This window comes from Lissotriton vulgaris, chromosome 2_1 (genome assembly GCF_964263255.1).
Source record: "Lissotriton vulgaris chromosome 2_1, aLisVul1.2, whole genome shotgun sequence".
NCBI classification, from domain to species: domain Eukaryota; kingdom Metazoa; phylum Chordata; class Amphibia; order Caudata; family Salamandridae; genus Lissotriton; species Lissotriton vulgaris.
The window spans coordinates 1,986,358,721-1,986,371,708 of NC_141687.1; the positions used below are offsets into that span (position 1 = coordinate 1,986,358,721).

General features: G+C 44.4%; 1 protein-coding gene across 6 annotated transcripts in view; it reads left to right on the forward strand.

Annotated features, from left to right (window-relative positions):
• Nucleotides 1-12,988, forward strand: part of TP53BP1 (tumor protein p53 binding protein 1) — a 1,075,988-nt gene that overhangs the window by 222,525 nt on the left and 840,475 nt on the right. For all 6 annotated transcript variants that reach the window (XM_086958203.1, XM_086958207.1, XM_086958208.1 and 3 more), the window contains exon 7: nt 10,585-10,669. In XM_086958203.1, the coding sequence (XP_086814329.1) occupies nt 10,585-10,669 (85 nt within the window). The remainder of the gene's footprint in view (nt 1-10,584; nt 10,670-12,988) is intronic.

Genomic DNA, 12,988 nt, shown 5'->3' on the forward strand with positions numbered 1-12,988 from the left:
GGTACCAATGCGTTTTGCACCAGTAAAGATATGTAAAAAGTGTCGCATTTACGCGAGTCTCACCCTCACGCTCACACCCCCCTCACGCTCACACCCCCCCTCACGCTCACACCCCCCTCACGCTCACACCCCCCTCACGCTCACACCCCCCCTCACGCTCACCCCCCCTCACGCTCACCCCCCCTCACGCTCACCCCCCCTCACGCTCACCCCCCCTCACGCTCACCCCCCCTCACGCTCACCCCCCTTCACGCTCACCCCCCCCCCTCACCCCCTCACGCTCACTCCCTCACGCTCACTCCCTCACGCTCCCCCCCTCACGCTCCCCCCTCACACTCCCCCCTCACGCTCACCCCCTCACGCTCACCCCCTCACGCTCACCCCCTCACGCTCACCCCCTCACGCTCACCCCCCTCACGCTCACCCCCCTCACGCTCACCCCCCTCACGCTCACCCCCCTCCCGCTCACCCCCCTCCCGCTCACCGCCCTCCCGCTCACCCCCCTCACGCTCACCCCCCTCACGCTCACCCCCCTCACGCTCACCCCCCTCACGCTCCTACCCCCCTCACGCTCCTACCCCCTCACGCTCCTACCCCCTCACGCTCCTACCCCCTCACGCTCCTACCCCCTCACGCTCCTACCCCCTCACGCTCCTACCCCCTCACGCTCCTACCCCCTCACGCTCCTACCCCCTCACGCTCCTACCCCCTCACGCTCCTACCCCCTCACGCTCCTACCCCCTCACGCTCACACCCCCATACTCCCCACACACCTCCTCATCCTCACACCCCTCATCCTCACAACCCTCTCACCCTCACCCCACAACCCTCTCACCCTCACTCAGCCACCCTCACTCTCTCACCCTCTTAAAATAACTTTTATTTAAGTATTTAAAGAAATTAAAAGCCATTATTTGTAATATCAATACATGTAAGTCACGTAAATACAACACATATTGCATTACAAATGCTATAGGTGTCACATTTGCGAAAGTTATAACTATTGGCATTGTAAATGCAAAGCTATTAATTTCGCTATTTTCAAAAACAAAATTTAAATAAAAAATGTGTCATTTACAATACCAATAGCTCAAACTTTCCTAATGCGAGACCTATTGCATTGCAAATGGTTGTTATTCTTTGATGAAACCGCAATTTCATGGTGGTACATTTGTTTGTATGTTTTTTTAAATTCTTTTGCAGCCGTCTTAATAGCTTTGAGTCCCTTCTTGTTCTTTACTCCTCAAACTGAGGCTGCAACTTGAAGCAACATACTTTGAGGAAACAAACTTTATTTTGGATATATATGAGGTATAATATAACAGTGTCCATTTCCCCATTTTCGTTGAAAACCCTTACGGAAGTGATGGCACCAATGGTAGTTCCTTGTCCCGGAGTTTAAGGGCCATATGTACGAAATTTAGGATTTGTGATTTCCAAATTGTGAATACACAGAAATCGCTATTTTGGATTCGCAAAACAGTATTTATGTAGCCACCAATTCCACTAAAAGCGATTCCTACAGATATGCATTCGTAGTTAGGAAATCCCAATTTTGGAAGTTTCAAAATTTGCAATATCCTAATAGAAATCGCAAAATAGGAAAAGTCGCATTCTTAAATGCAGAATGATTGTTAGACCAGGAAGTTTACAAATACAGGGTGTGACCTCAACCCAGAAGCCTAGGAAGGTGCTGGAAGTAAGGAGGACTCTTGCATCACTATATTACACCATTCCTGGAGAACACCATTTCCAAAGAAGATAGGGACAGGAAATGCCTCTTTGCGATTTCCTATTTTGCCATTTTCAAAATGCGATTTCTAAGTGGGTAGAAAGCGCGTTTTGCATCACCGCAAATGCCTTTTGTACATACCGCAATGCATTTTCATTTCCTAATGGCCAGAAATTGCGATTTGCTACGTTAGGAAATGCAAAATGCCTCCATACATATGGCCCTAAGTGTGCTTGCAGAGTTGCAGCAGGCTGGAGTTTCAGTTCATTTCAATAAATGTGTAGAATCTAGACAGCCCTTATTCGGTACATCATCTTACTCTTGCATTGTCATTTCCTGCCTCCTTTTTAGGTCTCGTAGAGAGACCTATTGCGGTGAAACTAAAAAGTTTAATTAAAGCGGATTTCCACGAGTGCATGAGTTCTCGTGACCGCGCTTTTATCCGAGCCGCCTGCCTCCGAGAACTTCAAATTAAAGTCATCTGTCGCTTCCCCAGCGCACTCGGCCTCACTTCTCCTCCCCCTAATTAATACACACTTTTTTCACGGCCGCGAGGCCGTGCTTCAAAGGGATCCGCTCCCCCGCCCCTAAAAGCTTCTGTCCGCATTTTTCTTTCATTCACAACTTGTTTAGATTGACAACAGGGGCACACTGTCCATTTTTTAAATTCAATTAAAGTGCGGCGAGAGGGGGCTGAGGCCGCCATTTCTCACTGTGCACCAGTGTTGTTAATCTAAAAGTGCGCCCATATGTCATCTTTCGGTAAACTGCTGGAGTTTAGATTACACTCCTCACAGCATTTGCTGCCCTATATGACCTCCTCCCTCCTCACTTTGCAAATGGGAGTTGCGCACCTTTCTTTTATTTTCTGCAGCTCGCCAAACTTTTTTTTAATACCCTATTTCTTTAATGCTTGTTCTTCAAAAACGCAAGACTTTCTTTTGATCGGTGCAGCAGCTCCGCTACTTACGGGAGGCACAAAATGTGCTGGCTGAAACAAACTGATAAACTTCTGCAGAAAATACATCATGTGGATATGCCTTTGTAAATATGTTATGCATATAATACATTTTTACACAGAAAACTTGTTTTTATCAGCGAGGGAGGTGCCCTTTCAGGAAGGTAGCGCTGGTTTTGCTTTCCTTGCCATCTCTCTCCCCTCGCACCTTCACCCCACTCTCTCTGCTGTCCCTCTACCCTCCGTTCCAAACATTCTGGAGACTCCCAAAGCTTCTGATCTCTGCATTGATCGAAAGGCAGCTAGGGGGATAGGGATTTTGCTCCCAGTCGTGAAAGAGCAACACCATTTTCTACAGAACACACAGCAAGGCAAAACTCTACGCTACCTTGGGAATTAGTTATCACGTTGTTTTTCATTCCAGTAGCTAACTATGCACTCTAAAGCAACAGGACTGCTCCAAACATATTTGAATTTAAATATGTGCTGCATCAAAAACTGCTGCCGTACATTTTCTCTTATTTAAAAATTATAGTTTTAGTCATGTGTCGGACTCATTACAATTTAGATGAAAACAGCAGAATACATCTGTGTTGTATTTCTGTTGTAATGTCGGGTGCTCTAATCGCAATGCTCTGATTACTTTTCCTTTAAGTTTTGTGTTATTAACGTGTTCTCTCTCTGTAGTATTTCTCGTCTTCAGTAGTGGCATGAAGAGGGGCTGCAGCTCCTCCAAGGCACAGCTCTGCCTCGGTTGCATCTCCCAGCTGCCCATGGCGAGCTCTTAGACTTTCTTTCCCCGTCTCGGTCTGAATTATTTTGAGTCTGATACACTTAAATGAAATTCTTTTAAATGATAATAATGTAAATATGGGATGCGCAGCCATCCCCGGCTTGATTATCAATTGATAGCTCAGCCTCGCAGGTGCGCGCGCCCATAGGCCTTCCTCGTGACCCTAGGTTCTCCACGGCAGGCGCACGGCGAGTACATTTACTCGTGATCACTGCCAGCCTCAGGGTAGCCCCCACGCACCGGCAGAACTGTAGCCTACTTTTGGCAGGGCCTCCCTTCTCTGACAGTGCTGCTGTTCTCATTCCCTCAAGGGCGCTACTTAGCCTCCGGCTGACGGGCATGTCATCAGTTCCAGTGCCTTACTCTCCTGGCTGCCACATGCAGTAAGCTGCACTGTATCTCGCACCATCCGCATCGTGTCAGAGTCCAAGGTACAGAATTACCCAGACCGGGCGCAATAACCAGGCCTGTGCTGCATTGAATTTGTCATTGTATTTATTGTTTTAATCATATTTAATTCTACTGTGTTGTTTATTTGAAAAAAAACTAATTATTTGTTGCACTCATCGTTTACAACGAATGGTGTATTTAGGCTTTGTCAATATTTGGGTCGTAGCATGTGTAATATATCTGAAGCGTTTCGTTTAGTTTCATCACATATGGTGAGCACATCATGTGTTTTTGTTTGACTAACCAGCACCTTTAAACACGCCTGTCACGTTTGTTTTCAACAATTTTTCTCTTTTGCTTTAAACATTGAAAGCACTAAAACGGTAAACCCTTTTCTGCTTTCTATCGCCCTTGGTCCAGAAAAAAGTCTCTCCTATTTTACCGTGTTCAAAAGGTTTGCTTTATTATTGTCATGGAAAGGCTCTCTCTTGGAAGGTATGTATGTCACTGTAAAACTGTTCTGTATAACTTTTAAAGTAATTTTAGCAAGGCGTTGCTTAAAGAAATGCATTACTACATCTATTGTTGAATTGTGGGAGTGATGGTGATTAAGGAGATTGTCTTTCTGAACATTTGGAAGATAATGTAAATGTCAATCGGTCCTTAAGTTCGGTCGGATGTAGAACAATTGGTAGTTGGTGTCTGTTGGACCTGGGGGTTTCCAAGTCACATAGGGTAGCTTGGTACCGATTGGGAAGGTCTAACCTAGAGGCAAAAGTGTTAAGCCTGCGTCACGCCCTTATAGTAACTCAGCGTCCATCCATCCAAAAATAACACTAAACCAGTTTTGGAAAAATACGGGCTGTTTCATAAAAGAATTCTGTATACTGTTGTTTATCTCAACTGACAGTTTCTGTCCCTTTTTACATTAATTATTTCTCCCCCACTCAATTTCAGCAACACATTGTTTCTTAACTCAAGGGTTATTTCACAGCAAAACGGATTCTATAATACAGACATTACTGGGGTTACACTGCCTTGGCACAGTAAGAAGCAGAGTCTGTCGCCTACAAAGGAAAAAGGGAATTCTATATGGTTCCAGTGGGTGAAGCAAATACCTGCTTCACTAGGTTACATTAAGTGATTACAACACACAAAAAAGATAGATTAGGGTCAGAGGCCAAAGTTTTAAAGACTAACTGGAATATGTAGCCCCAGACTGACTTGTACATACAGAATATATTCCAGCGTCTAGAGAAAGAGAGAACAAATAAAGGAAGTTCCTACTAAGAATCAGAATTGTGAAATGGCAAATAAACATATGGATTCCCATCATTCACCAAGCCTGGTGATCAGCTTCATCATTTGGGTATCCTTTGATGTAAAAAATGACAGACTAGCTCTATAAATATCAGAGCTTACGAATGTCAAACAGGTGTAATTACCAAGATGAGCAGGATAGAATATGTGGGACCAAGTTTTTTATAAACAAGTTTTTTGTGAATGGAGTGCAAAAAAGTGGGGTGCGAAAATATATAATTGGTGCGTGAACAGACTAACAATTTTTATTCGTGTCAGTCACGATCAAGGATTAAAAACGTGAACGCCAGGACTAGATTTAACAAATAGCTGTCCTAAGCTAGAGTGGTCCGGCTTAGCACTGCATTCACAAAAAACTTGGTCCCACATATTCTATCGTCCTCATCTTGGTAATTACACCTGTTTGACATTCGTAAGCTCTGATATTTATAGAGCTAGTCTGTCATTTTTTACATCAAAGTATACCTAAATGATGAAGCTGATCACCAGGCTTGGTGAATGATGGGAATCCATATGCATACATTTTTATGTTTATTTGCCATTTCACAATTCTGATTCTTAGTAGGAACTTCCTTTATTTGTTCTCTCTTTCTATACATCAAGTGATTGCCAAAGAGAACTCAAAGAAATCTTTTCCTTCCACCACTGTAAAGGGAAAGGTTAAGCAATAGACTCAAATAGGTTCAAAGGTCTTTCTCCCACCTTGTCACTCCGTGCTTCCAGTCAGTTATTGGGGGAAGAGTCTCCCTTCCGGGACTTTTTGTTGATAGACTCCAGATCCCCAACAGGTCCCAGTTCCCTTCCTACTTGTAGTTAAGTGCACTGGGGTCTGCCCGTTGACACTGCACTAGCCCAGGGGACCGGCTCTCACCTACAGGTTGCTCCTCCGTTAAATTCCGCCTCAAGCCGATTCCGTCGTCTTCCTCAGGGTCGGCGTCTCCGCGCAGGCGCGGGAGAGTAGCGGCATTGGGCAGAGGCCGCTCCGTTCAGCTTAAGCGAGCAGTGGCCCTACTTTGGACCTGCGCGTTCCTAGGCCCCTCCTGACTGGATCTCCGCCCCCTTCAGGGACCGCAAACGCTGCACCGGGCCTGCGCAGTATCGCGCCTCATCAGGCCCAGCTGGTTGCCTGTTCCGCCTCGCCACACCAGCGCAGAGTATCGCGCCTCATCAGGCCCAGCTGGTTGCCTGTTCCGCCTCGCCACACCAACGCAGCCCCAACCGTCCCTAGCCTCCCTGTCCGAACCGAGCTGTAGGGCAGGCGGAACACTCCTCAGGGGTCTCGATTCTCCTCACCCAGGGCACCAATTGCGGAGGATGGAACTCCCAGCAGCGCCTCTAAATAAAGGTGAGGGGAGACTTCGGGAGCCAAGTGCAGGCTGAAGATAGGCACAGCAGCCAAAGGGGGGAGGAAAAGGAATTATTCCCTCGATCCGTTTACCAGTCCTGCAAAGTTCCTCAAGGGTTTGGTTAAACCTCAATACTGGACAGTGGGGCTGATTTTCACACCCCTCCAATCATCTAAATCTCCCGTGTCTCACCCCAGGCTAGGGCTAGATCTTCCTCTCTACTTGAGCAAACTACCTTTCCAGGGTCAACAGGACGGCAGTCTAACCAGGTCAGGTCTGCAGGAATAGGGGCGGTGATTACAGTAAGGAGGCAACCCTTAACAAGAAGTCCACCCTCTGAATGTCCCACCCCATCTAGAGCCACAGCCTGTACTCCAGCTGACCCTCTCTGAAAGACAAAATGGTCGCCTTACAGTTGGCCTTTTATACCCCTAGCCTCAAGTGTCCAGAACAGGCCAGAAGGTTCTAGATTCCCTATGTTAACCTGTGGGTCCCTTTCCTGAAGTAACCGTTATGGCAGTTACTGGCCACCATTTTGGGTAACTAAGCTTGCCCTCAGAAAAGGAGGGATTTCTAGGCCTATGAGCAACCACGGGGTCAAGGAGCACCTAACCCCCAGGTCAAAACCTAAAAATTCCAGTGGACATCAAAAATGAAAGGATTGAGGGGCAGAAAGGGAACAAAAATAAATAATTAAAAAGGAGGGATCACCCAAAGGACTGACAGGTCTAACGGTGTCTGTCACTTAGAAAAATAATGAGTGGTCTAATTGTGCCATATTACGGTTGCCTGGGAAAAACTCACAACGGAGACACGCTTGTTATAAAAACAAGGAAGGATGTTTAGTTAGTGCCCTTGCTGCATAATCTGGATTTGCTGCAAGAAACCTAGCCCAGGGACTTGCAGTGTTCAATTTTCAAAAGACTACTTAAATGTAAATTGGCTGTAGTTTAGGCACATGTTTGCAAAGCTTACACGTGCTGAAAGTTGAACCCCCGCCTGGCTCTTTCACATAAAACAAGCTGCATGTGATCCAGTCACGGAGCACACCCATAGAGGTTATTAGCAGGAGTATAACATACCAGACCTTTTTAGTATTTAATATTATAAGCAATTGCGAAGTATAGTTGTCCAGTACAGTTCTATGCGCTACCATACATGTTTCAACAGATGACTAGTGTGTCAGTATTTATCCGTTATATATACCGTTCCACTGATGCTTCTTTGCTTGAATTCAAATACATTTTACTATGTTTCTGAAATCAATCACTGATGTATAAGTGCTCTTTGAAATCAAGGTCACAGTATGAGACCAGATCGGTTGTGATTATTGGAGAGGTTTCCAAGTGCATGCAACAGCTTTCCAGAAGTAGAGCCAAAAACACTACACACAACTATAAGGGCTCTACGCGATGGGAGTGATTTTAAGTTTGTGTTTCATATTTTATACGCTCTCTCTCTTGCAATCATATCTATATCCCTCCATCCCCTGCAGTCTTCGGCATAGATGCTAGAACGGTGAAGTTTCTTATTATTAGTCTTTATTCCTTGGCTTTAAGTACGTTTTTGGACAGCCTTTGTTAGTGACCCAATAGTGAAGCAAAAGTTTCTTAACTTATCCCTGGTGACGTTTGGCAGATTCGATCTTCTGAGTTTGTTTTATCTGTGTTAGGATGGATATGTTTGGCAGTGGCTTTTTTTCATAGTTTGGTATTTTGCAAGCCTTTAAAAGCTTCAAGTTCATTCCAGGTGACCTGTAACGTTCTAGCATCTTGGTGCTTGTTTCCCAGTGCACTGGGCATTGATTCTTGATGGTTTGGTCGAATTTCCTGGCCAATTCCATTTAATCCTTGGGGTTTCTGGTGGTCGAATTCTGTAGGGGTTCTCGGTCTGTTGCCAAACATATTAACTTAAAGTGGTCCATTGCTTATTGTTGTTCTTGCTTATTGGTTGCAATGTCAATCAAATTTTCTTGCCTCTTATTTTAGTGTGTGTGGCCTTTCCTTCCTTCTCATGTTTGTCCCGTCTCTCGAGAAAAAACATTACTGTGCCCTTATTCAGAACCTCGTTGTCTCTTCCTGCTCCTTCTTTTCTGTCTCTGGCCATCTTTTGTATCCCTCTGCCACCATCCTCCCTTTATTTCTCAGTTCATCCCATACCCCGCTGCAGTTTCCCTCCCTCCATCCCTCAGACCATCTCTTTAATCTCCCCGTTAACCTTTCAGTCACTCAATGTCTCTTTCTCTCTTGGTCTCCTTCTTACTCTCCTAGGCAATGTATTCTCTACCAGCACTGTGTATCCTTATTTCAAACCAGTCTCTCTCGCACACCTGCCACTCCCCCAGACCATCCCTTTTATGCCTCTCATTCATTTTATTCTCTCTCTTAGATCCTCTCATGAGGCCTATCCCACCTGCCTCTCTTAAGCCACCCCTCCTAACCCTCCCCCTACCTATCTCTCTTACACACCTCTCCTAACCCTCCACACCTGCCTCTCTTACACATCTCTCCTAACCCTCCCCGCCTACCACTCTATAACATCTGTCCTAACCCTCCCCTCCTGCCTCTTACACCATCTCTCCTAGCCACCTCCACCTGCCACTTACACATTTCTCCTCACCCTCCCAGTCTGCCTTTCTTACACATCTCTGCTAACCTTCCACATCATCCTCACTCTATCTATCGCCCTCACTCTATCTATCGCCCTCTATCTATCCATCTATCGCCCTCTATCTTTCCATCTATCGCCCTCTATCTATCCATCTATCGCCCTCTATCTATCCATCTGTCGCCCTCTATCTATCCATCTATTGCCCTCTATCTACTCATCTATTGCCCTCACTCTATCTATCGGCCTCACTCTATCTGTCTATCTATCTATCGCCCACACTCTATCGGTCTATCTATCGCAATCACTCTACCTGTCTGTCTGTCTATCTATCTATCTATCTATCTATCTATCTATCTATCTATCTATCTATCTATCTATCTATCTATCTCTCCTTCACTCTATCGCCCTCCGTCTATCTATCTATCGCCCTCCCTCTATCTATCTATCTATCGCCCTCCCTCTATCTATCTATCTATCGCCCTCCCTCTATCTATCTATCTATCGCCCTCCCTCTATCTATCTATCTATCGCCCTCCCTCTATCTATCTATCTATCGCCCTCCCTCTATCTATCTATCGCACTCACTCCATCTATCGCATCACTACAACATCACTCAGCACCACCACAGCATCACTCGGGGGCACCACAACATCACTCGGGGGCACCACAACATCACTATATGCTACCATAGCATCACTGAACGCCACAGCATCACTCTTCGCCACCCCAACATCACTCAGCGCCACCACAGCATCAATCTGTGCAACCATTAAACAATAACTGGTTCAAATATGTTCCTCAATGTTTCAAGCTTTATTACAAATGTCACAAAAAGACTTTAATATTTCACTTCTGTTCTTGGATTTTGGTCATAATAAAATATACTGAACATAATCTTCACAAAAGTTATTTACAAAAGTTTAAGCTATTGCCATTATAAATTAAAATAACTTTTATTTAAGTATTATAAAAAAATTAAAAGCCATTGTTATTTGTAATATCAATACATCTAAGTCACGTAAATACAGCACATATTGCATTACAAATGCTATAGGTGTCACATTTGCGAAAGTTATAACTATTGGCATTGTAAATGACAAAGCTATTAATTTAGCTATTTTCAAAACCAACACATAAATAAAAAATGTGTCATTTACAATACCAATAACTCAAACTTTCCTAATACGAGACCTATTGCATTGCAAATGCTTGTTTAAATTGTAAACGGCTCACGTTTTTTCTGTACTTTAATTACTTACTAGAAATATATATTATTTGTGAAGTTGTCAGCATCATAAATAGAAGACAAACAGAAGAGTTTAACTGAATGAATTAAGGAGAAGAAATTGAATGAACTCATAGTTATGTATTAGTACTGTAAAACAAGACTTGCATTCAATAGAAATAATGGCTTTGCATGTCTGTGTTTGCCCAGATTTGCACATGGTGAAGGATGTGGAAACACTTATTCCTCCTGGAGAGGGCAGCATTCCTGAGCACCTCCACAAGGGTACAAAGAGGTAAAAATATGTCACTATTAGCACCAATTGTAAGTGTATATGATTGAACTTGTATTGAAAGGCATTGTTGAAAAGGATTGCTTGTTGCAGGTGTTCAATAAAAATGATATATTGCTGGTAGAAAAGGGCCATGTTTGGTGGTAGGCCATTCATCTACAAGCAATTGCCAGGAGCTTGAATTCACTGCCACTCGTAAAAATGTTGAATTATGTGAAAATATGTAAATTGTCCATTAGACTCTGTATTCAGTATTGTGCGTTAGAGTATGGCAATAGGGCAAAGAGTTAGGAGCCCCAAGGGAACATTAAAATAGCAATGATTTACAGGCTGTAAACATTGTCACTAACAAGTTTACTCCACTTGTCTAAAAAAAACTACAACCTGTGAGGTACATACTACTCTCCCTAGATACCACCATCCCTGTAGATTTCTACCGCACATTGCGTATAGGAAGTCACTTTAAGCTATGCTGAAGTCTCATTAGATAAGTATATTTTACTTCAAATTCTTCATTGTCTACATATACTCTCACTTACTAATATAGTAGGAAGTTTCTGTCTTAGTGGATAGTTTCAAGAGGGTTTCTAAGCCATGACGGAGTCCTCTTAAAACTGCCTAAAACATCCTTAAAATCAATCAATCAAGCACGACTTGAATAGCGCGGCTAATCATCTAGTAGGGTATTCAAGTTCGGAGGACTTTGCTGCAGAGGCTCAGTCAAACAGGCAGGTCTTAAGTCCTTTCCTGAAATCCAGCAGCGTGGGTGAGGTCTAGCGAGGGTGAGGTCTCGCAGTGAATAGGGAGGTTGTTTGAGAATTGGCTGCAAGGTAGGAAAAGGAATGAGGGGTGTGAGTGTTGTGAAGGGAGGCGGAACGCAGTTGTCTGGAGAGTTGTTGGGAATTCAGGCGGTGGTTTATGTAAGCTGCTTCTTGGTTGTGCAGGGCTTTGTATGTGTGGATCAGTATCTTGAAGTGACATTCTGAGCACAAGTCCATCACTAATGGTGTTCAAATGATGAGAAGTCTTCAACACCCAAAGACTCTACTCACAAACCTAAATGGAGAAGAAAACTGCAAAAGACTCTAGTCCATCTGCTCCTTCTACACCAAAGGTGTCCATTTCGGATCTTCTGTTAACTACCCTGCTGTCTGGGAATCATAATTTGGCTTTCTTGCTATCTGCATTTCTCTCGCCATCAATGAGACTCCATCGACTTCAAAAATCTTGATGAAGATACCGTTAAATCTACCAACGACAAGGCGGTGAGTGATACCGCTGGAGAAGATATTATTAACAAAAACTAGCCATCTCACAGTCGGCAAGACAACTCAAATGGTTCCCGTCATTGTTGCTGCCCGAGCATACATCACTAGCAACGTGTCACCGCAACGTTGACCTCTATCCCTAGACACATAAGGTGAAGTGACAGGACTTGGATAATGAAAAAGAGACCTTGCCTGCCCCATCGAATATTGAGGACTAACCTCCATATCAACTGTATCATGATGATACTGAAGAAAAGCACTATGGTTCTCACTGAGGCAGCGATTATGTATGATATGCTAAAGAATTGTAATGCCATGGACCGCAATCTCTACTATATCTAGATTCCTAGAAGAACCTAGCAAGCCATCTATACTGCATCCACCTTTTTTCTAACTTCCAAAACCTACTAGCTTCCTCATTACGGGCCTCGCCATTAGAACCACAGCATCCTCCAATAGTTTCCAAGTTAGAATTGCCTGGTAGTCAAGACATTTGCAATATAGTTGATGATCAAAGTGATGAAGATATTCAAGATGGTTCACAACAGCCAATGGGCAGTCACGGCTGGCATTAATCACGGGTGGAGGTAGCTGGAGTATGGGGGTGAGGGTAGGGGCAAGGGGGTCGCTAGGGGAGGGGGGTGGATGTAAATGTAATAATAAATGAAAAATCATACCTGACCGCCGGCCGGGGCCCGCATTTTCTTAGCTCCTGCCTCCGGCAGGCACAGGATAGGTCATCCCTATTTTAGATCAGGTTTGTAAGGAAGGCTTGATAGGAATCTAGGAGACTGGCTGTCGGGCAGACACCAGCACTGGTCACCAAGCCAGTCTTCAAGTACAAGCCAGTCTTCAAGTACTATGCGGAGCACTCACTTCGTTGGTCATGCAAAACTTGGAATTGGAAGTAAGTGGTGGTTTTGGGTCCCTTTTAAACATGGTTCTAGACTGTCTAAGGTTTCTGATGTATTATTCTGGGGTGCAGACTGGATCCGCAAACTTTTGCCACAGCTCTTTAGTATAGTCTGTGCCTGGGATATATTCTGAGGTGAAG